The sequence below is a fragment of the Erigeron canadensis genome, chromosome 6, assembly GCF_010389155.1.
Source record: "Erigeron canadensis isolate Cc75 chromosome 6, C_canadensis_v1, whole genome shotgun sequence".
In the NCBI taxonomy this organism is placed as follows: domain Eukaryota; kingdom Viridiplantae; phylum Streptophyta; class Magnoliopsida; order Asterales; family Asteraceae; genus Erigeron; species Erigeron canadensis.
Window position 1 is genome coordinate 28230663 of NC_057766.1, and position 26956 is coordinate 28257618.

The 26956-nt window shown below is 33.8% G+C and overlaps 3 protein-coding genes across 3 annotated transcripts; 1 reads left to right on the forward strand and 2 right to left on the reverse strand.

Moving 5' to 3' along the window:
• The first annotated feature begins 64 nt into the window (after positions 1 to 64).
• On the forward strand, positions 65 to 2975 carry LOC122605865 (protein PIN-LIKES 7-like). The gene is made up of 10 exons (XM_043778824.1): positions 65 to 295; positions 388 to 467; positions 680 to 804; positions 952 to 1073; positions 1223 to 1441; positions 1548 to 1664; positions 1794 to 1894; positions 1983 to 2035; positions 2159 to 2344; positions 2638 to 2975. Exons 1-10 carry the CDS (start codon positions 161 to 163, stop codon positions 2760 to 2762), a joined length of 1263 nt encoding a protein of 420 aa, XP_043634759.1. The 5' UTR covers positions 65 to 160; the 3' UTR covers positions 2763 to 2975.
• Positions 1891 to 12743, reverse strand: LOC122605864 (exosome complex exonuclease RRP44 homolog A). Its single transcript, XM_043778823.1, has 25 exons — positions 12603 to 12743; positions 12317 to 12454; positions 11667 to 11824; positions 11263 to 11318; positions 10987 to 11109; positions 10771 to 10895; positions 10437 to 10677; positions 10183 to 10339; positions 9765 to 10005; positions 9508 to 9664; positions 9335 to 9403; positions 9095 to 9220; positions 8950 to 9002; positions 8693 to 8799; positions 8503 to 8557; positions 7865 to 7964; positions 7540 to 7651; positions 7309 to 7429; positions 7159 to 7218; positions 6956 to 7061; positions 6776 to 6871; positions 6409 to 6490; positions 6263 to 6328; positions 5507 to 5704; positions 1891 to 2329 (listed from the first exon to the last, which is right to left on the reverse strand). Exons 1-24 carry the CDS (start codon positions 12654 to 12656, stop codon positions 5509 to 5511), a joined length of 2799 nt encoding a protein of 932 aa, XP_043634758.1. The 5' UTR covers positions 12657 to 12743; the 3' UTR covers positions 1891 to 2329; positions 5507 to 5508.
• A 6359-nt stretch (positions 12744 to 19102) lies between these two features.
• Positions 19103 to 25605, reverse strand: LOC122603104 (glutamate receptor 3.6-like). The gene is made up of 7 exons (XM_043775720.1): positions 25515 to 25605; positions 23523 to 23825; positions 22091 to 23421; positions 21385 to 21662; positions 20919 to 20950; positions 20357 to 20763; positions 19103 to 19834 (listed from the first exon to the last, which is right to left on the reverse strand). The coding sequence occupies exons 2-7, from the start codon at positions 23818 to 23820 to the stop codon at positions 19370 to 19372; spliced, it is 2811 nt and encodes a 936-aa protein (XP_043631655.1). The 5' UTR covers positions 23821 to 23825; positions 25515 to 25605; the 3' UTR covers positions 19103 to 19369.
• Between the last annotated feature and the right edge of the window lie 1351 nt (positions 25606 to 26956).

The following is a 26956-nucleotide window of genomic DNA, read 5'->3' on the forward strand; positions in this document are numbered from 1 at the left end:
GGCTTTTGGTTCAATATTTCATTTGCCAGGATCTTTCTTCACATCATCAACATTTTTTTTTTTTGTATATATATAGATAGAAAAAAGTAGACACAAATTAAGAAATATCAGATAAAGAAGTCATTTCGACGTATATCACACATTCAAGCAAGTCACAAAAATGGGGTTTTGGTCGTTGTTTGAGACCGCGTCCATGCCCATTTTGGAGGTGTTGTTAGTCTGTTCTGTTGGGGTCGTCATTGCCACCGATTACTTTAATCTTCTTTCTCGTGATACCCTCAAGTCACTTAATAAGGTACATACCAAAACACGTAGAATAGATTAAATTATTCTTTATGTATAGTTTGTACGTACCCAAAAGGTCTGAAAATGGCTACTTCTTGGCAGATTGTATTTATGGTGTTTACACCCTCGCTTATTTTCGCTAGTCTTGCAAAAACAGTTACCCTTGAAGACATTATATCTTGGTAAGAACTTACTTCATATGCATGCATGTGAGCCGACGTATAGAAGTTGTGTGTGTATATAGAAGTGTATTCAGAATGATTCTATTCCAATAATTGTTTTTTAGCTATGACGAAAAGGAGTATACGAATGAGGTTTATCTTATTGCAAGGATTTTTACCATATACTTTATAATATATACTTACATGTTCGTTATCCTAAATTAATGTTGAAGGTGGTTTATGCCAATAAATATTGGAATAACATTTCTTTGTGGAGGAATGTTGGGATGGATAGCTGCAAAACTAATTAAACCAAAGCCACATTTGGAGGGACTACTTATAGCTATGTGCTCCACAGGTACTTGTATTTGCCATTATGTTTATACATTTTTGGTTTATCTTAAAAAAAATATAAATTTTTTTTTCCAACCACTTAACCGTTCACTTTATTTTCACTTTATTTTCCTTAATTTTTTTTTTTCCTAATCTTTTTTGTCCATGACAGGTAATCTGGGGAACATTCTTTTGATAATTGTTCCTGCAATCTGCAATGAAGGTGGTGGTCCTTTTGGAGAAAATGGTGTTTGCAAGTCCAAAGGACTTTCTTATTCATCGTTCTCCATGGCGGTGAGCTAATTAACCTTGCCGTTCAATAAGTTTAACTACGACTACCATCGTCCTATATACTAGAAACAACCATTATGTGCTATGCTGCAACGATGTTTTGGTTTTCATCATCATATGGTTGATGAAGTCTAATTCAAATATGTGTGCAGTTGGGCAGTTTCTACATTTGGACATACACTTTCCAGTTATTGAAAAGCTCGAGTTTAAGGTACATCACAATGTTAGAAGCAGAGGATCCACCACAGGAACCCAACAAAGACTCGGATACAAATGAGAAAACTACTCTGCTAAATGGAGAAACCCAAGAATATATCGATGTAGTTGTGCCAGTATCATACTCCACTAGTGATGACACACAAATCCAACCCGTAAATCTCCCTAATTTACAAAGCATTCTTACAGTACTTCATTTCGTACTTGATGATTATATTGTACAAACAATTAATCTTATCTGCCATTGATTATTTTGTGAAGAGTTTACACCAAGGATTGGTAGCCAAAACTGACAAAACGAATGGGTTTTCTAGTAAACTAGTTGATATATTCCACAAGATATTGGAAGAACTGACAGCTCCTCCAACACTTGGTTCTGTAAGTTCTAAATGTAACTACATACCTATATATGGTATATGGTATATATATATATATATCAAGAATCTAATTGATTACTTTGCCTTCCTTAACTTCAAAAAAACTATACTAATCCAGTTTAACTGTCAGATTATAGGATTGGTCTTTGGGGCAACCCCATGGCTGAAAAACCTAGTAATTGGAGATAATGCTCCATTACGAGTGATCCAAAGTTCCGTCACGCTACTCGGGTAAATAATGCTTATTTATCTTCATTTAAAATTAAACCAGTTTAATAGTGTGATCAAACTTATAACAAACTACCAACCTTGTTTCCAGGGATGCAACCGTACCTTGCATAACCCTTATACTAGGCGGCAACCTAAAACAAGGTAAAGCTTGAGAAAATGGAGCTGCCAAATTTAAAAATCATTATATGTGGTCTTTCATAGCAAACTAACTAACATTCTTAAATCTATCATGTCTTGTTATACCTTTAATCCATTTTTCTACAGGTTTCCGAAGGGCAAGCATCAGACCTGTCATTATCGTCACAATCATTTGTGTACGATATGTGATTCTTCCACTGGTGGGAATCATGGTGATTAAAGCAGCTGCTAGCCTTGGATTACTTCCCTCAGACCCCCTCTTCAGTTTTGTATTGTTGATTCAATACACCGTGCCCCCTGCCATGAATATCAGTAAGCATCCCTTGCGAATTAGGTCGTCGTCTAAAATTTCTAACTTTTTATTTTCTAGAACTAGTTAATTGTTTTCAGAAATCAATATTCAATTAGGTTAGCTGAGTAAAAATAGAACATGGCAAAGAAACATATAAGTTTATAGCAAATATATTGATCATCAAAATAAGATACAAACTATGATCAACTGTGTCAATGTACATAGACAATGAATAACACTTCTACCGACATGTGTTTTCTTGCACATACAAATTGATTTATACTATCAAACTAAACATCGGATTAATGTGCAGGTACGATGACACAATTGTTCAATGTGGGGCACGAGGAGTGTTCGGTGTTGACCATGTGGAGTTACATAGCTGCAGCATTTGCTCTTACAGGATGGTCAACAGTGTTCATGTGGATCTTGACATGATCATTCTTTTGGAATACATCAATTTAAACAAGCAGTTAATAGAAAAGCCCAAATGGGCATACTTACTCATTTAGTGGGTGACAACAATGTGTCAAGATACTCACACAAAGCTTCTGCAGTTTGTCCACATTGTTCTTATAATTCTTTTTAGGATTTTACGTATTGCCATGTACATAAAAATTTACAGCTTAGTAAGACCAAATATTGATTAAATCCTCGATTTATTCTTTATTTATTGGAGATGTAACTAAGTGTAATCAGGGTATCGGTTACACGAACTACACTAAAAAACACTTTTCACATTGGCATCACATTGAAAATCACAATGAACCATTTTATTACCGAGATTAACACAGTAATAGTTGGTACCTAAAAAACAATCACATATTCTGACTTTAGCATAACCACACCAAACATCATACTATACCACACTGGAAATCTGATGTAGTGCATTGACAAGTGTTGTCTATCTCAACGTTTTTTGTAGACTGAAATATGTCGTCCAAGCAAATTGATTGTGGACGTCACATGTTTATATAAATGAAAAACATGATGTGTACAACTAATATTTAAGGAAGTTATAATATCAAAATCTCACATCAACACAATCCAAAGACATTGCGGCAAATCATTCGCTATAAAAGTTCTCGAACGAGGTTTCTGAATGGAACTTCAGTTTGTCTTTGGCTTGAAATACTTAGTTTAAACATGATGCAGATAAGTCATGATGTTGTGTTGAAAAATAGGACTGATGAGATGTGGATTTTTGAAAATTTGAAATGAGATCAAGACAAGGGAAATTAAACATGATGCAGATAAGTCATGATGTTGTGTTGAAAAATAGGATTGATGAGATGTGGATTTTAGAAATTTGAAATGAGATCAAGACAAGGGATATAACTAAGCATTAGAATCTCAAAAATAACTGCCAAAATATTCAAAGAGACGCTTGACAAAAAGTAGTGAACATGTGGGAAAATCGAATTGAGAAATAACTGATTGTGTTAACATATATGATACGAACCCATCCCATAATAGGCTCGCATCATGCCATAAGCTAAGTGTAGAACTCACTCCCAAAAGCTAGCTCAAAGGAGAAGGGGACACCTAGGCTTATAAACCACCAACCAATCCCATACTTGGCCGATGTGGGATCATATCAATACCCCACCCTTTGAAGAGCCAACGTCCTCGTTGGTCAAGGCTATGTTGGTCACGGTTGGCACCCTTCTCCTTGGGTCCAAGCCACCACTCCATAGGCCACCACTCCGAGCTCGTTGAAACCTCGAAAGGTAGGGCTAGCTCTGATACCAATTGATACGAACCCATCCCATAATAGACACGCATCATGCCATAAGCTAAGTGTAAAACTCACTCCCAAAAGCTAGCTCAAAGGAGAAGGGGACACCTAGGCTTATAAACCACCAACCAATCCCATACTTGGCCGATGTGGGATCATATCAATATATCAAGTCAAAACAAAATGAAGACATCAGACAAGTTGAGTAAGGAATCAAAATAGGTAACACAGGTGCTTGAAGAGCTTTGTTTCACATTAAGGATTCTGACCAATATATCAGACAAATCACACAACAGACAAAGAGTATACATACTTGACTTAAGCTACAGATTTAGTTTAAAACCAGATTTAGTCCCGTGTCAAATACACAGATTATTTACAACATATTCAAAATATGGTTTATATGTATGTAAATCAAAAAAATTTATAAAATCAAATGAAAAATATACGAAAAAACAAACCGGTAAATTGAAATGTAAAAAATTTAATCATAATCAAAGTAAAAAAATATAATACTGAAATATTGACGAAAGTGTTTAACATGTTTGAATATTAATGTCATGTTAAGACTTGATGGTATACTTACAATTTGTTTATTTTTTTTATATATATTTATTTATTTGAAAAATATTTATTGTATTTTAAAATCTTGTACTTGCTCTGCTATTCTGCCATCCTGGCTGAGGAAGAGTTACGTGCGCGTATAATGATATAAGTATTAATTCGTATTAATCCAGATATAGTAACGTCCCTAATCTTTAGGTATATTTTGTTATTAGATAAACATTATGCAATAAAGTATTTACTATTTTGATCTTGGGTTAAAGTGTAAATTGGTAATGGAAAACAAAAAAGTGAAAATTAATTTAGACATGTGCTGATTTAATTAATTTTGAGGCATTGAGAGCTGTGATTGGTCAATAGCTATTAGGTCAGTTGTTTTTTAGTATATATTAAGATTAAGATAACAAGGGATCATTGAATCAATATGTTGTTCAGCTATTTCTGATTAAACATGGCAGTTAGCAAACTGACAGTATTTAATCAACTCAACGTTACCCAATCCCACAATGAGCATGGTATGAAAAAGGTTAGGTGTAAATAGTCAAACCCCTATCCGTGGGTAGAGACTACTACCGAAGTATTTAATATTCAACTCTTTGCACACACACATAATAAAGATTTAATACTGAACTCTATGTGCCCAAAACTAGTAGATGGGTCCACAATTCAGTTTACACTGTGGAAGATTAAACTCAAGAACAATGCTATCATGGACAATTGAAAAGAATCTGTTTTCTTGTTTTAAAAAAAAATAAATACAACTAATGAAACTGATTGACAAGCACTAGATGTATGTATCACTATGGGCAGTTCCTCGCATTTCAACTCGATCTGACAGTAGCGAGGAAAACATAAAACTTATATTTATTTAGAGTTGTACCTTTAGATAAGAGTGAGTTGAAGTTTAGGCCGGTTGGGTTGTGGTTCGACAACTTCCAAATGGATATGTACGGTCTGAAGAACACCATAACAAATCGACCCGTCAGTCTTTTTTATCTTCTGCTGTTGCTCATCCACAACCCATTCTCCTCCTTTCTCACCTCGCATAGTCAAGTACACTGGCCCTTCAATACCATACCTAAATAAAGAAACAAGATTAGTATATTCAGTATACTTTTTCTCAAAATCTTCCTTCAAAAACTTCTATAAAGGTTGATAAATAATTTAAAGGAACACTCATGCAGATTATCAAAATAACATACTTCCAATGTTCCAAAAAGGGAAACATATGCAGATATTTATAAATTAAAAAATTATATACTCTAGACTTGACATCAAAAAGTCAACCCACAGCAACATATAATGTGGAACGAGAGGGGTACCCGCGCAATGCGGTGGCGTGTGATGGTGGCGTTAACGGTGTGATTATTAATGTAAAGGTAGTTGATGTAAAAGAGTGGTGTAGTTAATGAAAAACGTATGTTTCCATAGAGGGACATTGGTGGAATATGAGATATGTGTGAAGATTTTGGTATAATGTAAGGGTATTTTAGTCATATCAAAGGCTTAAAGTTTAATAAGAAAAAAAAAGGTTTGCTTTATTAGGTATTATAGATAAGCAACTTGTAAGTATTTATACAACCAGTCATAAGATAACAAAGAAATAAGGTATCTATTCAAAGTTAGGAAGTCATACTTGGGCACGAAAACAATAAATCCATTTGCTCTTATCTTCACAATTCTGGCTTCAGCGTCAGTAGGCCTGCAAGACGTTAGAGGATGGATTAGATGATGACGCTATGATGGGAGGAGGGGTAATATAATAAGGCCTACGTTGAATACCTTTTCCTAAAAAATAGTATGGTATGAAGCTCTATGGAGGAACGACTTGCCATTTGAGCATTCCTATGCCGATAATTTAGATCTGAAAGATACATAAAATGAATAAATAAATGTTGATGATTACCATTCAGAACTCACCTCACTTTATCAGTGTTGACACCTTATTCTTAATATTACATAATTTCAAGTAAATGGAAACAAATTGAACAATCATAAGACATCAAAAGATTCGGAAGTCCTGGGTTCTATTCCAGGCATTCGTGTAATTTAAGTGGAGTAGGATCGAATGCCGTTCAAAAAAAAGGGAAAAAAAAAAAAAAAGATGGCAAAAGATTTTTAAAAATGGAGTAATTTTTAGACGCCTTACTGTCTGCAATACTGGTAAGTTGTGGTCTGTCCTGGAATATAGTTGGCAGCTTGTATATTCCTAAAGATGCAGCAAGCAATCTGTGCACTATCACATCTGCAACGAATGTAATAAACCTAAATATCACTCCCATTAAGTACATACATAATACAACCACCATTCAAATGAAAACAGTTTTACCCGCATATCTTCTAATTGGTGAGGTGAAATGTGTATACAGAGGTGCAGCAAGCCCATAATGGTGAAACTCTGGAGGGCTAAGTTCCCCACTACAGAAGTAAACAGCCTGAGACAGAAAGTCATGTAAATTTATAAATTACAAGAAATTCCTATATGACTATATAAGCAAACGAAAAACAGCTAAGCAGATGAAGTGTACAAACCTGTGTCATACATCTTGTTGCTAGAATACGAATCAGCTTATTGAAATATGGATCGTCACCCTGAAACATTTGACATAAGTTGTAAACGAACTTTTAAATTGATTGGCGAATCGGCAAGATGAATATTTAATACACTTGCTATGAAATTACCACAGCACGGTCAAGTGAGTCAGCAAGCGCTTTGGATGATGACACATCCAGGTCAAGGCCAACAGAAGCAGCAGTACGCAACAAAGGTTCAAGCATTTCTTTGGTTGGGCTAGGGTGACGCCTGTAAGTAGATTTTTATTGTAATTATAACAATTTAATTTAAAGTTCAACTTTGATGGTTATTATCGTCCTCCTTAAAATCACATTATTCAATAAAAACCAGCAATTAACCTCAACAATGAACACTGAGGGAAGTTCTTAAGGATTTGTTCAGCAACAGAAACGTTAGCAGCAAGCATAAACTCTTCAACCATTTGGTTTGCTTCTCGAATTTGATACATGCCTGCCAAAACCAATTATCAGATTTATGGACGAGTTAAAACTACTAGTATAATATAGTAAAAATGAATTCAACTTTATAGTTAATACCCTCCTCAAATCAAAGAATTCAAAACAAGAAACATTCCTCATGCTGTAATATAATTAGGCAAACTGATAAATAAAGCAATTTTAGCTTTGATTTAATATGTTTAGAACAATATTAGACAAGCATTACCTATATCAAGAGGATCATGAGTCTCAGTGTCAACTTGAAATTTGACTTCTGCGGAAGCAAGAGTAATGGCTCCTCTCTCAATACGCCTTTGTCTCATTATCTACAAGCATCAAATGTAGTGGATTAAAAGTAGATGGTATTATCAGCACATTGGTTAAATGTGACAATTAGAGCATAAAATTTTCAAGAGTTTATTCATTATCAAATGTAATAATACTATCTTACACAGGTCCCTGACCATGTGGTACAAACTCATTGAAAATAAAGGACTAAGTTTACAATGACAACCAAAAAAACATTTTTAGTAAATAATGGGGTCAATGGTATGTAATATCAACATACCTTCACAAATGTTCTGTTTTATGCAGCATACAGTTTTAGCACACATTTAGTCATTGAGCATGTACACAGTGTTCCATGCTTTGCTATAAATAAATTTGATTACCAGGGTGGTACTGTTACAACTTTACAATTACATTGCATAAACAGATAATTTGCTATAACCAATGACCTTCTGTACAAAAAATAGTATGTAACATCAAACAGAACACTCGTGAACATGGATTAGCATTATAGCTCACTATCCCTGAATAGATAGTTCAAGTGGTTATGATAAAAGAATGATATCAATTACATACCTTTGCTAACATATTCATATTTCGCAAATCAATAGTTACTGGATCTATCAAACGGCTGAAAGTTAATAAAAAAAAAAGCATGACGTCAGAAGTTAAAAAAGAAACAAGAGCAATAAAAACAAAAAATCCCCAAAGAACAATATCAGGAACGGGTGGTCAAGGAGAAAGAGATAATAATCTTTTCATGCACCTGTCATCCATCCTTGCTTGAGCTTCAACGTAAGATAAAGCAGCACATGACTTGATGACACTCTTTGTATATCTAGTAGAAATAACATGTGCGTCCGGTGTCATCTCCTGAAAGTGAAATTGTTGTAATCAATATGGTCTAACCCAACAGTAAAAGAATAAGGATGGTCAATTTTGACAAAAATACGAAGACCCTTTTTTTAACTATGCAGTATGGGATGAGAATTCTTATTAAATCCAAGTTATGAAAAAACACACCCAAATAACAGAAAAGGCTAGTCTCTCCACATCAGCCCGCAGAGAACATATATCTGCAAAAAGATCCAGTAAGCAAATCAAGAGCTGAAGATTCAATATTATCTAGCAAATTATGACTGATATATTTAAACACCCACAGGAATACCTTCTGTAAGAGGTTTCGGAAGCATGTCAATACGGCGTTCAACAAGGTAGGTAGAAGTTCCTCTTTGTGTAGCTTCGTCATCAAGGGGTGTTCCAGGGTGGACAAAATTTGTGACATCAGCAATATCTAATCAAGTAAAAGACACACAAACTCACTTCGGTTTTTAAACATGTCATTCAACAGCTACAATTTAAGTTATCATTGTCTAAAAATCAATAAACTATAAACGTCTGAGGATACGAACTCCAACTTCATAGTTTCCATTTGGAAGTAAAGTACAGTTTAATGCATCATCAATGTCCTTGCATCCTGCACCAGTCAGATGTTTAATAGTTTAAGAGACTTAACAAGTTAACAGCCATAGCCTGAATATTAAATAATATATGGGACAGTAAATTAGAGTTATCTGTTACCTGGTGGGTCGACACTAAATATACGTAAATGACGCAGGTCCTGTCTGATGGGATTTGACAGATCTTCTGAAGACACCGACCAAGGTAATGGTGGTAAGCATGCCAATACTTGAGAAGTAAACGGGCTTGCATCTATATCATTCTCTATTAACACAACCTGCAACATTCACCAAAATTATCACAGCTAGAACAGATGAAATACATATATGCCTACTAAAATCTATTTTCCGTAAGCAGAAACACTGTGAATATAATACCTCTGTTTCAGTTTCCCTATCTCCGATATCTCCTATTGTGCGAACATAATGACCAGAAGGGTATCTAGATTGGCAATCCCAAGTATCAACCGCAACAATGATTCTTTTGTCAAGAAGATTCCCAAGCTGCCGAGTTTGGATTCGTATCTTTGGAAATCTCCGATCTTTGGAGACAAATAGAGCATGGGCAATACCAGCATTTCCTGCTGGCATAGGCATTGGCTCCAAAGATCCACAATAACTGTTCAAGATGATGTGAAGTTAAAACTGTATCAGCCAATAATGAAAAAAAGGATTGCAATTTGTTACAATTGCAGTATGTAGAATTATAGAAACTATATCTTATACACCATATAGCAAACTAACATACAACAGTATTTAGCAAATTAATCATTTAAAGTTTTGACATCAAACTTACGCATGCCAGTTTCGTTTTATAATGCCAACGACACGTCCAGAAGGGCGAGGAGGAGCGTTATTCGCATTGTCAGATGATCCTTGTGCTACATTTGCAATTCTTGGAGCATCATCAGCACTGCTTGGTGCCAAGTGAACACCTTCATCATCTTCATCATCTGAAATACAATTGAAAATTGGAAAATGAATGAACAAACAATTATATTGTCTTAGTTGATTTTAATGATTTATTCTAACGTAGTGCGATGCCAATACCTTCCTCGGCTATGTGAAGAGATTTTTCACTATGCCATTGATCTTGAGGCAGAAGTTCAACAGCCACTATATCTCCGTCAAAAGCTCTATTCATGTTTCCGCGCCCAGCGATTATGATTTCGTCTCCGATACTCTCACTTCCAACATACGCTTCAAACGGATTATAACGATTAACACGAAGTTTTCCTTGATGGTATATTCCACAGCGCATCCCAGCTGTAATCTCTGACATGGGCTTATGCTGAACGAAAATAAATTCTTTTAAAACATATATTCAAAAGCAGATACATCCCATCAACCTCAAACATGTATTTTTGATTTTGAGCATTAATACCTCGCTATATATAACTTTCTTCTTTGAAGGCCTCAAATCTTCAATTTCCATATCCTCAGAGACGTGTGGTTGTACAAGCAGGTCAAGTAGGGCCGGCTGACCAAGTGATTTCACGTATGACTCCACTGAATCACAACATAGACTAAGTTAGAGTGAACATAAATCCTAACAAAGATTGGTAATCAAATCTAGTATACTTATATTCTAATCTCATACCCGTTTCTGCAAGAATCCCCTCTTCCGTAGCCTTTTTCTTATTCTCCCTGTCATTTGTGATCATTAAGATTTTTGTGGGACTACCAAGATGGTTCTTGTACCATTGTGCTGCCACCCTAATTGCTGAGAAGGCATTATAATCAACATCTTAGTGTCAAAACATTTACCACTTACAATGTACATATATACATCAATCAATAGACTTGATGGCATTATTATTAACACCAATCTTAATATAATCTCAATTCCCATAGTACAAAATAATAAACATCATACCTCTGTCGTTACGATCATTTGGACTCTCGCCTGTCATGGCCTTAATAAATGTGTCCCTTCACATGAACATGCAAGATATGAGATTGAAAACATATACACTACAACAGTTTAACTACTTTATCACAACAGAATAAAAATTGGAAAGAAAAAAAAAAGACAAGTAAAATGTAGAATAGATATACTAATTCCACGTTCTGTTCTCTGTAGAATGAATCAAGATAATGTCAAATAGTAATAAAACAAAAACTATAAAAGACCATGAATCCTTAGCTTTGCTTAAACAACACTACATTTCGAATCAAAACAAAGATTTAATTTTTACAGCACATTAGAAGTAGATAAAACCATATACTCAGGTGTTCAAGGAACTCTTCAAAATTAACTACCAAATGTAGGGAGCTTACTTATGGTGTTCATTAGAAAATACAAAAAATCTTCTTAATGGATTGCTACATAAGGCCCTTAGCCTATTGTAAACTCCAAGATTCTTGTTCTTGACCTCATCCAATACCACTGACAGCACCACAACATCATCAATCGCCACATTCTCAAGCAAATCAATCTAAATTCAAAAACTTTGGTTAGCATTTGCAGACATTGACCTAGAAGACTTCCTTTTTATTTACATAAAGAGGTACAGCACTTGTAATGTATTATTCTTTCTACTTTCTTTTATATACCAAGTTATTAGTGACGGCTTTACATACCATTTTGGTTATTTTTTAAACTGCTGAATTTAGCCTTTTTATACAAATTCCAGTTTAAAAAAACACCGTTTTCAAAATGAGCCAAACATTACACAAAAAGCCAATCTTTGACAGTCAAACAAAAATGATAACTAACAATAACTACCCAACGGAAAAAGTACTAAAACATAACCTAAACGGGTGTTTGGGCAAACTCATTTTTCGACTTTTCGACTTACTCTACACTTACAAACCACAACATGTTGCAATATAAAAGATAAGCATAACAAAAAAAGAAAAACTAAGGCCAAACAACCCTGAATTTAACCTATAAATTATAAAATAAAATACAAAAGAGTGAAGTAAACCTGATTGAGAACAACATTAGTATCTAGAACAAGAAGAGTCGAATTCGGCGAAACGAAACGGGCATCTTTAGTGTCACAAATTTTACAAAATGAAGCTCCACAATATATATCATCTCTCAAATAATGTTCCCTCACCACCTGTAACATGTATACTTCCAATTCAAATCTCTTTTTGTCTATATATGTATATATATATATATATATTATATTGATGGATAGTATCAGGATTAATGATCGAAATTAGGGTTTCGTGAATAGTATCAAAAATAAAATAATGAACAAATACCTTTTGAACTCTGCCATTTTTGGTTTTCCGAACAAATGACTTGCTTTGTAACATGATTTAGCTGATTCTGTAGCTCGGTTGGTTCTCAATTTGGCGGCGTTTTTTTTATTTCTTCAAATTTTCCGGTCGACAAGAAAAACAAAAAACCCTGATAAATATTTATAGCTATTTATACTTAGTTCTCCCAGTTCGAATTTAGTTTTTTAAAAAAGGAAATGATATATCTACAACAATTTTTAGCCATTCACAATAATGCGTGCTTTATACAGTTGTACACTGTAAAATACAACATGTACATTTGTTGTGAGTGACAAAAAACAGTTGTAAATATATCACTCCCTTAAAACATAACTTTGAGGATAATGTAGTTAGATTCTCACAAATCATGAAAATCATGGGTTTTTTAACATCATATAATATTTTCCCTTTGTAATAAGGTTTTAATATGTGGTATAAAATGATTCGATTATGATTTTTAGTTTTCATTAACCAGCAGTTAATCGAATTTTGATTTTATTTATGTTCTCGTGACTCGGATTCGCATAAGAGGAAATATGGAGTTTTTGGACAATCGGACTTGACTTAGTGAGAATTCGGATTGAAATTTTATATACAACATAAAGTTTTTTTGAAATTATATGTAATAGAACTTTAAAAATATATTCCAAACTTTAAATTTAAACATAATTATTTATAAACATTAATATAATAATTCAAACTTTTAAATTAAACCTTAGATTAGTTGATAGATTCACGCTTCATCATCAATTTTTCCTTATCAAGTTTGGAGAACTCCTGACTTGGACTCGACTCGACAAAGTGGGGAGTCAGGAATTTATTTTAGGTACTTGGCCAACTCGGTAAAATTTTACAACCTTGTTACATGAATATATCATTTAATTATTTACATATTTATTTAGTTAATTCATTTCATTTGTTGCGTAAAATAGTAAATAAAGAAACTTTTAGGTGTAAACTTACATTAATAAAAATTAATTATTACAATTGAAAACTTGAATTTTCATATTCGAATGACTTTGATAGATGACTAACCAAAAAACCAAACTGAAAGTAACCAATTTTTTTGAAAAACCGGTTTACAGGTAATTGAAATTACCGGTTCAGATATTAAAGTGCGATATTTGAACCTAAGAAAAAGTTCAAAATTTCTAACTAATCGAACCGTTTACAATCCTAATTATATGAGGCATTCCTCCCATTCCTTTGGGGTGGAGTAATGCCCTCAAGGCATTCCCTTTATTTTATTTTTTTTTTTAAATAATTGTATATATGTATATTTTGATATGTATATATATTATTTTTAACTAGTTATGTCTATATATATCATTAAAGTTTATAAATAAAAGCTAATAAAAACTAAAACGTCTTAATACAATACATATTTAAAATAAAAGTACTTAATAAAAACATGGAGGAACGAAAAGGAGAAAATGAAACATACTAAAATTACTGAGATCGATATTGGGCGCGGATTCGCGTCTTTTCCTCCTCCAGAATAGCTCGGTCCTTGGGATTCACATGAGACAAGTCCCTAGCCAACAAATTCATTCGCTTGGTTCAGACTTTTTCGGATTTCAGTTCAAGCTTCTTCAGTTCGATCTCTTGGCGTGCCTTGCCCACTTATTGCAAACTCCGCATCTCCATTGCTATGTTATACGCCTCCACATCCACCGACGCCGCAGCCTTCCCCTTCCTTGAACCCCCTCCCCCACGGGCGGCTTTTTTTGCCGCATCCCTCCCAACCGGACGACCCAACCTAGACAGTTCTGGTTGCGGTTCCCCCTCATCAGTATCATTAAGGTCGAATGCAACCCTCGCAGACGACCCCACACTTTATTGACCCGAACTTTCTGATGTTGTCTTCGATCGTTTTGAACTCGGCTCACCAGGACTACTCATCGCCTCCCAACTCTCAATAACCTCCCACTTCGAACTTCTCCTCAAACACTGCCATTCTTTCAAAAACTTAAAAATCGGAAACTGAGCATTGTATTCACTAACAGCATTACTAGTCAAATCCTCTTGACTACTACCACTTTGATAACCCGAACCACTAAGCCTAGTTATGATACCATTAAACATAGTGACACTAGTCCTAATCTTCCGCCACTTCGCCTGTAACGATTCAATACCCCGGTAAGTCGGTCTCTTCAAGATTTTGTGATATCCTTCCTGAATCTTCAACCAAAAGGTCCGAGCCTTTTGATAATTTGCTACAAAAAACAAATACACAAATATATATATATATATATATATATATATATCATACGGTTTTATATATATATATATAGATATGTGATGATGTTATACCGCATTTTGGGTCCTCAGATACATCGACCCAAGATCGACATAACGCCAAACTTTCCTCTTCCGACCAGTTAACTTGAGAGGAGATTTTCTTCGGGGCCTCTGTTTCTTTCGTTCGATGTTTTCTTTTCTCTTTTTGCGGAGACGAAACACTAACTTCGGGTTGTGTCTCCTGAACCTCCTCCACATCTTCATAAAAGGAGCTCGATGCCGATGGTGTATTGACCATCCGTTGTGAGTCTTAAAAACAAACACATAAACGAAAAATATATCAAGATTTATATATACACATATATATATATCCGAAATATATATATAAAAATATATATTTATATATAAAACAGAATATATATATATATATGTATATAAATATAAAATCGAAAAAAAAAATTTATATATATATTTATAACCGAAAATATATATGTATATATGAATAAAAAATCAAAAATTACTAAACATGGCGCCGGGTGTTTGAGCGAAACCGAAGTTATCTTGTCGAATCCACGGGGTTCTATGTCCAGGGGAGTCATCGGTGATCCAATGTTCATTGTACCGAGTGATTGAATAAAATCCGGATTATTATGAAGATTCAGGTCATCGAAATTGTGTTGCAGGGGTGTTCTTTGATTGTTATCCGCGTTTTGATTGGAGAAAAGGTTAAAACCCCACTGATTGGGAAACATTTTCGGTTGATTTGGATGAAAAAGGTGTGATTTTTTTAAGAAGAATAGAGGGAGAGATGGAGAAGAAAGGGTGTAAAAATATATATGTATTGTGTGTGTTTTGTATATATTTTAAAAAAGGAAATGAAAAAAAAAAGAAATCGGTAGTCGACGGATGGGAGTGTCCCCGAGGTCAAACCTCACTAAATTCCAATTAAATGGACGCGTTCAAAATGCAACGGGGTACGTTTTTTCATCATCCGGAACGCCCCCCGGGGACGAAGTGGGGCGTTCCCCAGGCGTTCCGCACGAATATTTTTGGTGGAACGGGCTACTCCGAATAGTCTTAGCCTATTGTAAACTCCAAGATTCTTGTTCTTGACCTCGTCCAATACCACTGACAGCACCACAACATCATCAATTGCCGCATTCTCAAGCAAATCGATCTAAATTCATGAACTTTGGTTAGCATTTGCAAACATTGGCCTAAAGACTTCCTTTCTTTTACATTAAGAGGTACAAGACTTTTTTGTTTGTATTGGTGACGGCTTTACAATTTACATACCAATTTGGTTCATTCTCAAACTGCTGAATTTAACCTTTCTTTACAAATTTTACTTTAAAAAACACCGGTTTCAAAATGACAGAAAATTACAACAACAACCAGTCTTTTACAGTCAAAACAGATACGACAACTGATACTAACTACACAAACGAAAACGTACTACAATAAAACCCAAGAGCGTGTTCGGGCCTAACCCATTTTTCAGCTTTTTCGCTTACAAGCCATAAAAAGAGGACTTATAAAACATAATCAGAACGAAAAAAAGCTAAGGCCAAACACCCCTGAATTCAAACTTATAAAATAAAATACAAAAGAGTGAAGTAAACCTGATTGAGAACAACATTAGTATCTAGAACAAGAAGAGTCGAATTCGGCGAAGTGAAACGGACATCTTTAGTGTCACAAATTTTACAGAATGAAGCTCCACAATATATATCATCTCTCAAATGATGTTCCAACACCACCTTTTAACATGTATGCATATGTTTACAAACTTATATATATATATATATATATATATATATATATATACGCATTACGAGAGCAACTAGCCGCGCGTTTTGGCGGTGAGATGGTGGGGTGATAGGTCATAGAGTCATTAGAGTGTGATAGCCAAATGCCTTAACCGTACGGGCTCCGCCCTCGGATTTAAAAATTCGTCGAAAATATATCGAATGACATCTCTGATGAAAGAGCATTAAATTTTAAGAACACACATATAATTTTTATAATTTATCGATGTATGGTTTTTGAGATAAAAGATTTTGAATGAATTGGAAGAAGAAATGATTTATGGAGGAGAAAGAAAAAAAATGATTGGTTGAGATTTGAGGAGAGAGAAGGGGTGTTAGCTAAATATAGAATTGATATATGGGCATTTTGGGAAAATAAATGTTGAAACTTAAAATGTAGACAGGGGAGATCTGCTTTATAATATAGTATATATATATATATATTGTATTATTGGCTAGTATTAGGGTTTATGATCAAAATTAGGGTTTAGTAAATAGTATTAAAAATAATTAACAATTACCTTTCGAATTTTGCCACGTTTGGTTTTCATATGAAATGACTTTGACTTGCTTTGTAACATGATTAGGATCAATTGATTTTGACGGGAATTGGTCGATTGGCGTTTAAGCAATTTTTACCGCAATTTGGCGGCGTTTCTTTGTATTTTTTCAAATTTCTACATCTCCCCAGTATTTATATCGATTTATATTTAGAGTAAATTTAAAACTTTGGTCCTTATGAAAAGGATATTACGGGTTCCATCCTTAAGTTATATATATATATATATATATATATATATATATAAATAAAAATAAAAAACTAAACCCTATGGTAATTTTGGTCCTTCAGAAAAATATTGAGAAAGCTAAAACATGTCTACTCTTGCATATTTTTCCTTGCATGATCCAACTCAACCCTATTGTAATTATCTTGATGGCCATACACCAACGAGGAGACTACATAACTTAGCTTGATCCCATGAACTATGTGTATTTAGGTTTACGAGAGTAAGTACCCGTTCGTTGCGGCGGTGAGATGATATAGGTGATAAGTTATAAAGTGTGATAGGTTATAGAGTGTGATAGCCAAATGCCTTAACCGTACGGGTTTCGCCTCCGGATTTAAAAATTTGTCGAAAGTATATCGAATGACATCTCTAATGAAAGAACATGAAATTTTAAGAATACCTATATAATTTTTATAATTTATCGATGTATGGTTTTTGAAATAAAAGATTTTGAATGAATTAGAGGAATAAATGATTTATGGATGAGAGAAAAAAAATGATTGGTTGAGATTTGAGGAGATAGAAATGGTGTTAGGTCAATATAGAATTGATATATGAGCATTTTGAAAAAGTAAATGTTGAAACTTAAAATGTAGACATGGAATATCTGTTTTATAATATAGTATAGATTAGAAACTACTTGATAATATATTTGAGACAACTTTATAAACTAAAAATTAAAAATCAAAAAAAGAATTTCTAATATTTTTTTATTCTTTGAAAACAGAAGTTTACCCTCCCAACCGTATACATATGTTAGATTACCAACTTAAATCGTGGAATATTATACTTACTTCTTGTCTTATGTGGCAATACAAACCTGAAGGACCAATGTTGAACAAGCAGGAAAGAAGAGGGTGCAAATAAGATAAAGACAAAAAGGACGGGGTTATCTCTAATATTGAAGTCTATATATCTTTTATGGGAAAATGAAATGTGCAGGAAAATGAAACTGCAGTTGAAGGAAATTTTTTAAAAAAATTATACTTTTAACCCTTTAAGTTTATGAATGATACACAACTGCAGCCAATATCCCTACAGTGTTTAGCCCATCTTTTATTATTACCTTCCAGGTTTTTGGAAATTCTCTATGAATTGGAGCCGTTGTCACATTTTTCATGCCGTTATGGCTTTCTTTTCTTTTGATTGATATCATGAGAGTATTGTTCCAGATTATATTTCTCTGTTATTCATATGATTAGATATTTATTAAAACGTTTTATATTAAACCTTTTATCTAGTTCTTATTCAAATCAGTCATTTACAAATTTCTTGTTGTGGTACCTCGGTCCAAATTTGTGTTTATTTTGAACATTCATTTAACATATACTTATTTTTTAACAGAAAAGCGAGACTATATTATAACCAGCTAAAAGACAGACTATTCAAACAAGATGCTCGAGAAGGATATACAGAACCGTAGATGAAGCCAAAATACATGAGGGATGATATCATGCTGACATGAAAAAAAATGCGAGGTAGGCTTTATTTTCAACAACGATCATAGATTCCTAGTTAGACATCCTTAAAAGTTGACACCTTAGACTTTAGAAGGTCAATAGTTATTCTCTTTTTACTTAAATTATACAACGATAACCGGTACACAATCCATGGGATACGGAGAAGTGTGATGTAGACATTTGCATACCCAAAATATAATCAAAATATAAGTCATAACCAACAAATATAACCAAAATATTTAACTTGATGCTAGTCTTCCATATATACAAAGTAAATATTATCTCTAGGGTCTAACGACCTAAATAACTTGACTTACTAGTTGCTATTTGCTATGGTTGAATCAAATAACGGTCTTAACTAAATATGACAGATTTGACCCAGAAAAAAGCATTATAGCAACTAATTAGTATAGCCTTTCCTGACATAGTAACTGAAATACAAGTTTTGGCAATCATTTGAAGGTGTTCAATGACAGATTTTTGCCGCTGCATCCATTACTATCAATCGATACATCTTCGATATCCATCCTGCTTGAACTTCCCTGTATACTTTTTCTCTTGGAACGGGATTTTATTACTTCTTCTTTCTCATCAACGAAAGAAATGAACGTTTGAAGTCGTCCTGACTGAATGCTTCTATCACTTGATTCAGAAAGGGATGGGTAGTGCTTGCAAAATTGATGTACCGTTAGTGCAATGTATATGAGGAGGGCGACCAGACAAGCTAATCCACATACAAAAAAGAGGCCTTGAAAGCTCTTTAACTCGAGCTGGTCTACTTCATACTTTGTATTCTGTGAGCTGCATGCGCTTCTCATTAGCCATTTATCGTGGATCCTTTGTAGCTCACCGTTTTCAGATAGTTTTAGAATAGCTGTTGACATATCGGCTGCTAAAGGAGAATCCCGTGGGAAGGCCTGCAGAAAGCAATAGTGTTAAGCTTTAACCTGACTTTATAACTCAAATCTTTTAGAGTGAATAATGACTTTTTTGAGCACTACTATAGTACCCTGCACTAGTAACAGCTTAATGTAAAATGAAGTTGAAACCAATCTATCTGAGTACAGAGGTTATATCTATGCTAGAATATCTCTATATGAGATAATTCTTGTTTCTCATGAGAAGTATGAACTTTATGTAAAAATTTTGAACTTGAAGTCAATCTATTCCGCGTAGAACTCAAAAGCAGTAAACATGATACAAAAACACACTACATTTTGCACCAATAACCGTTTTAGACAAGGACTGTCAAGTAAATGTCATTCAAGAATACAACTTTCAAAATCTAGTGTCTATTTTGCAGGAACTTATCCATGAATCATCTGTAAAACTTTTTTTCTTGCAAAGCATAATGCATAACTTTTCACATGTTTGGAAGTATGAAAGATTTGGAACTGTATGGACTGAACATAATGTATTAGTGAAATTGTTGTACTTACAAACCCCCATCCATTTTTGGTGAACTCTTGACCAACGATGCTGAAATCACAACGGGATGAAAGGAAGAGTTCAATGTATGCACGTTCATCGATCACTGCAGCTACACCTCCATTGTGGGGTCCGTTTTTCAAAGCCTTTTCATAGTCTTCAGGCAAAGAAAGAGGGATTAATCGGGCTTCATGAACACCATATTCAGCTATAAGATAGTTACGGACAAACGAATTCTCTTGGTATCCAATGGGATCTTTGCTTGCCGTCAAACTCTCTATACCCTTAATAGGCGAATAAAGTTTCTGAACGGTCAAGATCGAGGTCAGACTAGCAGTATAGCTCGAGTTTATTATTAGAACCACGAATAGCCATAGAAGTAAAACCATACGGCCAAGAGTGCTGAGCGTGTTTTCTCCTGCATATACCATGATCAAGTAAGATCATACAACATTTGTTATATAAAAGAATATAAAATGCATCCCAGTTGATTAGTTAACAGTTAAGTCAGAAATCTTCAACATTACAATATTCAAAATATTGCTCTTTCTAAAATTGAAGGGAAATACTTACTGTGGGAGGAAAACAAAGTTGAAAAGCTAAACCTGCAAGAGAACAGATAATTTGACATACTCTTGGTGTATAATTTAGAATGAAAAGTAGAGCAGATAAATGCAATTTCGGCTTGTGGATGGGTTGATTTGGGTATTATCTTACTTGTAACAGCCTAACAGGTCAAATAGAAAAGAATAAAAAGATGAACGTGCAAAATCTGCTGAGTGGATCAAGTGGATCCATAGTCACACGAAGTGTATCTTTAGTGCATAAAACCAACCACCATTTTAATGACAAATAGTTTTTCTAAAGAAATAATATAGAATTTGTAATCATCTTCGACATGCTATTATCTTGTAGAATATCTGGATAAAAAGGATTCGGGTCAGGCTACCTATCCTGTCGAGTTTTGATCCATCACCCACCCTGCCTGCCCACCCATTAGCCACCTCCACTGAGAAAATACAAACAGGAAGAAACTTACCAAAGCACTGTGATAATCTGTTTTTTAGGAGGACCACGGAATTCGTCATTTACACGATGTTCTAGAGTCCATACAACAGCCCCCACAACTATAAAAAATATGCCTGAAACACACCACATCAACGGGGAGAACGGTCTAAGAAAAGCCCAAGTACTTGAACCTGACCTCCCAACTGGTGCCACTACAACAAGCCCAGATTCTATAAATGGTTGTGAAAAATCTGCCATTCGTGTCCGATTAGTAGTGATAGCAATGTCTCCCACCACAGCATCATATTTCTGCATTGGATTCTTAAACCTTAAGAAGGTGTAACAAATAAATTTGCTTAGAATCATTCTGCATACATTACTTCCAAGTCTTACTAGTTTAGAAGTGTCAAAATGTCAATATGGATGGACCAGGTAAGCTGAGTAATGGGTAAACAGCCAGCATTTGTAATGATCAAAATTGATGGAAACTTTCTATCTAAAAAGAAAAACTTTTCTTATACACAACTTTCAATATGAATACAAAGATTATACATACTGTTTTGGATAAAAAGATATAAGAAGGTTAAGGAACTAAAAATACAGTTTGGGCAACTTTCAAATAATTTCCTACAAGTATTAGCTTATATTTTTAGATTGTTACCCATCCAAATAGACCAATTCTATAGTAAATGATTTAACTTTATTAGATGATTGAAGAAACTAGAAAGAAGTCTCACCCCAGCATTTATCAAGCTCACAAGCTGGGTGCCGCTTGGGTTTTTGACACCATCTCCATGGGCTACAAACTTATATGGCACCGCATATGGAAGTAAGTTTACAGCAGCCATAAACACATCAATGCAGTATCCTTTGAATGCTCCCGTGTCCTTTGATTGTCCCACAAACTCCTGAAAACTAACTCGATTTGGAACACCGATTTTCAAAAGTTTTCCATTTTCAGGAAAAACCCATCCACGTGGTTTTTGAGTGGTTTGACCTGGCCAAATCGCCGGATGTAATAGCTCAGAATAGTTTGTTCGCTGAGGTGGCTTCATGTAGACCATTTCTGGACGAATAGTTGACAAACCTGAGTAATTTGTCCAATAGCCGATTTTCCTAACACCAGTACCAATCACATTTAGTACTTCAAAAGCAGGAAATACAATACTTTTATCAGAAGTAAACTCAATAACGCCTGTTAATCCCTTCATCTTAATTTTTCTGATATTTTGAAGCAATAACTCCCCGCCATCAAAGATACTTAAAGAATCAAGATTCAAAACTCCTTCTTTTAACCCTTGTAACCTGATATCTTTTGAGAATGAAATGTTTCCACCTTGATCAAAATAGGCATCAAGGGCACGAGCAAGTAGATAAACAGTGTCGTACGCATATAAACAGTGCTTACTTAATCCAAATGTTGTTAACTTTCGCCACTCGGCAGCAAACTTTCTTGTAAGCTCTGAATCTTTTGTGTATGATCTCAATGTGATAAACCCTTGCATAACATCCGTTGTCTTTGAAGGAAGTGGAGAGCTAATGTCAATGTTTGCCGAGAGCCAATTTGTAGCAATCCAAACATATCCGCTATCCAACATTCCAAGTTTTTTAGCCACCTCAAGAATATCTAATCCCCAATTGGCATAAGTATGGACAACAAGAACTCTTGACTCCATTAAAGCAACTTGAACCAATACATCACTAATATCTGTTTTTGTTGCCATCGGCTTGATAGGTGCTTTATATGAAATCTTACATCCTCTGGCTGCTAATTGATCTCCTAATGAAATTATTCCATTTCTCCCATGATCATCGTCATAGTAAATTGCTGTAACTTGTCTCCATTCATAGTATCTTACTATGTCTGCTATCGCAGCCATTTGGTACAGATCACTATGAGTTGTTCGGACAAAATACGGATATTGAAGTGCAGATAATGTAGGATCAGTAGCTGTGAATGACAATAGAGGAACGTGGAGCTCATTTGCCACATGGGAAATCACATGAGCTAAGACAGAACCTTGTGGGCCGATTAAGGCCACACTATCTGTCTCCATGATTTGTAAAGCTGTTGACAAAAACAAATCAATTCCCACAAAATCATAATAACATAATATTAATAATACAGAATTGCCGCAAAAAGAAGAGGAAACGGCTTTAGAGATATACCTTCCATCATACTCAAGAATCCACTGAAATTGGAATCATGAAAAGTTATTTGCAGCTTGGTTCCTTTAAGAATGGTTGGATCAGCATTCACATCTTTAATGGCAGCCTGCATAGCGATTTTTGCGACTTTTCCAATGATGGAATTAAATGTCAATATGGATGAAATATTCACGACATCCGGTCTTGTAGAAACATTGACACTATGTAGTCCTTCAGTGAACCATACACTGAAATAAACCGACACCACCAATGCCCAAACTAGATTCTTAAGCATTCTGTTACAAATGGCTGCTTTCATACACTCTGATATGCAATATACCATAATAAATAAAATGAAACAAATTAGTTTCACTGTTTTTCATAAAAAAAATCCAAAAGTTTATACTTTTGTGATATAAAGCTATCAAGTAACTTGCTTTGGAAAACTTTTTGAGTACTAAAACTCTATAACATGGTAATTTAGAAGCTAAGCTTGAGTCTTGACCAACTAACACAAAAGTTAAGTGCCAAAAAGCATAATTCTCAAAGCCCATTTAATATATTGTATTCAACACCCAAATTGTCCTATAAGAAGACAAGATACCCAATTCCGCCAGGGCAATGTATGGGGAGATGAGATGTAAACAGTTATACCTCTACCCGGGTTTAGAGACAATACTTCTAGAAAATAACCGCCAATTCACAACACAATGTGCACGTACATGTAACATGAGCAAAATTTATAATAACACGCATCAAGAAAGTCTCACAAAAGGTAAAAAGGACTCCTCTTGGATACATATACATATAGATAGAAAGATACAGAGAAAGAGATTACAGGGAAGTGCAGACTAAGCAGCCATCCAAAGTATGGCAATTAACAAGAACTTAAGTAAAGTTTGAAGACTATTAGCAGCACAACAATAAGCAACATGTATGTATGGTTTAATGTTTAAAGATTTATAACTTTTTATACGAGTAACATTTTTACAGTGATTTTTATAACTTGTATAGGAAATTTACTATGTAAGTCAAATTTCTTTGGTTTGTTCACATGGCCTTTGAACTTTTTGGTGATAATTGTGACTGTAAAGTGCATTAAACATGTGTTCTATTTAGACGCATGCAAATGGAAGTTTTGTCACATTAGTTAACTCTAATTTAAAAGGGGAAAAACTTGGTGGTGTTTTTCAAGGAAAGTGTGAAATAAAATAATAAATTAAGATTCAGTTTGTTTGTCTAGAAATGTTAGTGGCTGAACTTTTAGCTAACTTTTATATTATGATATTATAATGTTGAAATAATTGTAACTTACGATAGGCAAATGATTAAAAAGTGATATTTATCACCATTCCAACACCCAAACCTAAGTTCATGATTAAGAAGGATTTTTTAATGACTCGATACTTAGAGGTTTTGGGTTTAAAATTCCGATGTGAACAATGTTTTCGTGACTAAGAATAAGTTCCCCGTGGAATTGATATATGAGAATGAGCCTATATTTTTAATAAAAAATAAAAAATTCTAGCTTTTATTTCTTAATTATTATTTTTTGTATATAGGATACTCCAATTTACGGATTTCACTCTGATATAATCAATTTGATACGTATTCCTTAACAGTTAACACCCTCATAACACTTCATATGTTCGTGTCAAAAAGGAAAAAAAAAAACAAATAAATAAATGGTTTTAATGAAAAATCGAACATTAAAAAAAAAGATAAATAGTTTTAATGAAAAAAACAGATAAATAGTTTTAGTGAAAATAAGTAACACCGAATTTCCAAATAGTGTCTTCTACGGGTTATAGGTCTCTTCTTACCGTTTATGAAGGTATAGAGGTTGAGATGTAAACAACTTTACCACTTAAACCTAGAGTAGAGAAACTGTTTTTCAGTTTTATTAAGATAGAAAATCCTAATAAGGTACCTAATACTAAAATATTATACATATATGTATGCACGTGGTGTGTATATATATAAAATATATATAGAGTGAAAGAGAGAGATTACATTGAAGAGCAGACTAAGCAGCCATCCAGAGTGAGGCAAATGGACAGGAATAAAATGAGGAAAGTTTGCAGATTCAGATGGATCTAGTGCTGTAGCACAAGTTTTATGGCTAAATTTGCAAAATGGTTTCATGTATTGGTTTAGAAATTTTCAACTTTTAAAATAGATAGTGATAAAGTTTCACAAGGATCTTGTTTGAAATTTATTGCCAGAAAACATATGTCCACTTTGTTCAGATAATAATAGTGTCTTGCGTGAATGGTGTAGAAAGTTTTCCCACTTTATGTCCATATTAATCTCTGTAGAGTCTATTAAGCATGTGTGATATAGACAGAACAGTTGGTTTCTTGTCACATGTTTCATCATTTCATTGGAACTTTTTTTTTTTTTATATAGGAAAATGATTTATCCACTTAAAACATTAGCTTAATAATTTTTGAGAAAATGATTTATCAACTTAAAACATTAGCTTAATAATTTTTGGAAAATGATTAATCCTCTTAACAAAATAGCCTAAAAATCCTCTAATTATTGGATAATGACATGTGAAAAAAATCAGGGGGAAATATTATGAAAGATAATTAGTAGATATCACATGTCATCTTATTAGAGTGTTAGGAGGATTTTTAGGCTATTTTGTTATGATGATTAGTCATTTCCCTTTTTTTAATATCATCAAATCTTAACATGTGTAATTCATTATCTTCTTTTATCGCCCCTTGATCCTATAATAAATTTTATGGTCAAAGACAAATAGATTTCATATTACAACAAAATGAACAAATATGTGGTAAACTATGTTGATGAACAATTAAGATATATCATCAAAAAGAGAGAAATTTTTCTTTTTTTTTTTTGAAGATAAGACAGAATTATATATTTATGTGTTTGTATGGTACTATGATAGTTGTAACTGCAACTTTAAGAGGTATTTGTGTAACTTTTAAAAACTAAAAGTTTTATCGAAAAGTTAAAGCTTCTGAAATGCTAGTAGCGTTTTATATTGGAGTTTTTTCTTTTAAATAAAAGCTATAGGCATCTAAACAAAGATTTTAAAACAATAAGAACTTGTTCAAAGTTAAAAGTTAAAACTCTCCAATACCATTTGAAAAAAAAATTATTAGTACCTCATGCATTAGTTAATGTACATTGTAGAATAGTATAGTTTAAAATGGTAACAATTTATATGATTTAGTGATTGTTAAAATATGTTTTCAATAACATAAACATTAATTATATTCATTGAAATATCAAAAAACTCAAAGTTTTGATAAATATTAATTACAATCATTGATATTTTGTAAAATTCAAAATTTATTAAATGCTATAACTACACTAGTCAGGAAATATTTAGAAATATATTGATAACATGATCGACAAGAGGATATGAAAGGATTTTGGATGCTCGTAAAGATTAAGGATGCGTTTAGTTACAGAAAATA

Excerpts from the sequence above, each read along its gene's own strand:
- LOC122603104 (XM_043775720.1), bottom strand. The coding sequence starts at position 23,820 with ATGAAAGCAGCCATTTGTAACAGAATGCTTAAGAATCTAGTTTGGGCA. Across the intron at positions 23,422-23,522 it reads ATTCTTGAGTATGATGGAAG|CTTTACAAATCATGGAGACA; the intron begins GTATATCTCTAA and ends TTTTGTCAACAG. Across the intron at positions 19,835-20,356 it reads CCAAAAATGGATGGGGGTTT|GCCTTCCCACGGGATTCTCC; the intron begins GTAAGTACAACA and ends TGCTTTCTGCAG.
- LOC122605864 (XM_043778823.1), bottom strand. The coding sequence starts at position 12,656 with ATGTTACAAAGCAAGTCATTTGTTCGGAAAACCAAAAATGGCAGAGTT. Across the intron at positions 8,800-8,949 it reads TAGCCTTTTCTGTTATTTGG|GAGATGACACCGGACGCACA; the intron begins GTGTGTTTTTTC and ends TTTCACTTTCAG. Across the intron at positions 7,430-7,539 it reads CCTCAGTGTTCATTGTTGAG|GCGTCACCCTAGCCCAACCA; the intron begins GTTAATTGCTGG and ends ATCTACTTACAG.
- LOC122605865 (XM_043778824.1), top strand. The coding sequence starts at position 161 with ATGGGGTTTTGGTCGTTGTTTGAGACCGCGTCCATGCCCATTTTGGAG. Across the intron at positions 1,665-1,793 it reads CTCCTCCAACACTTGGTTCT|ATTATAGGATTGGTCTTTGG; the intron begins GTAAGTTCTAAA and ends TTTAACTGTCAG. Across the intron at positions 1,895-1,982 it reads AGTTCCGTCACGCTACTCGG|GGATGCAACCGTACCTTGCA; the intron begins GTAAATAATGCT and ends CCTTGTTTCCAG.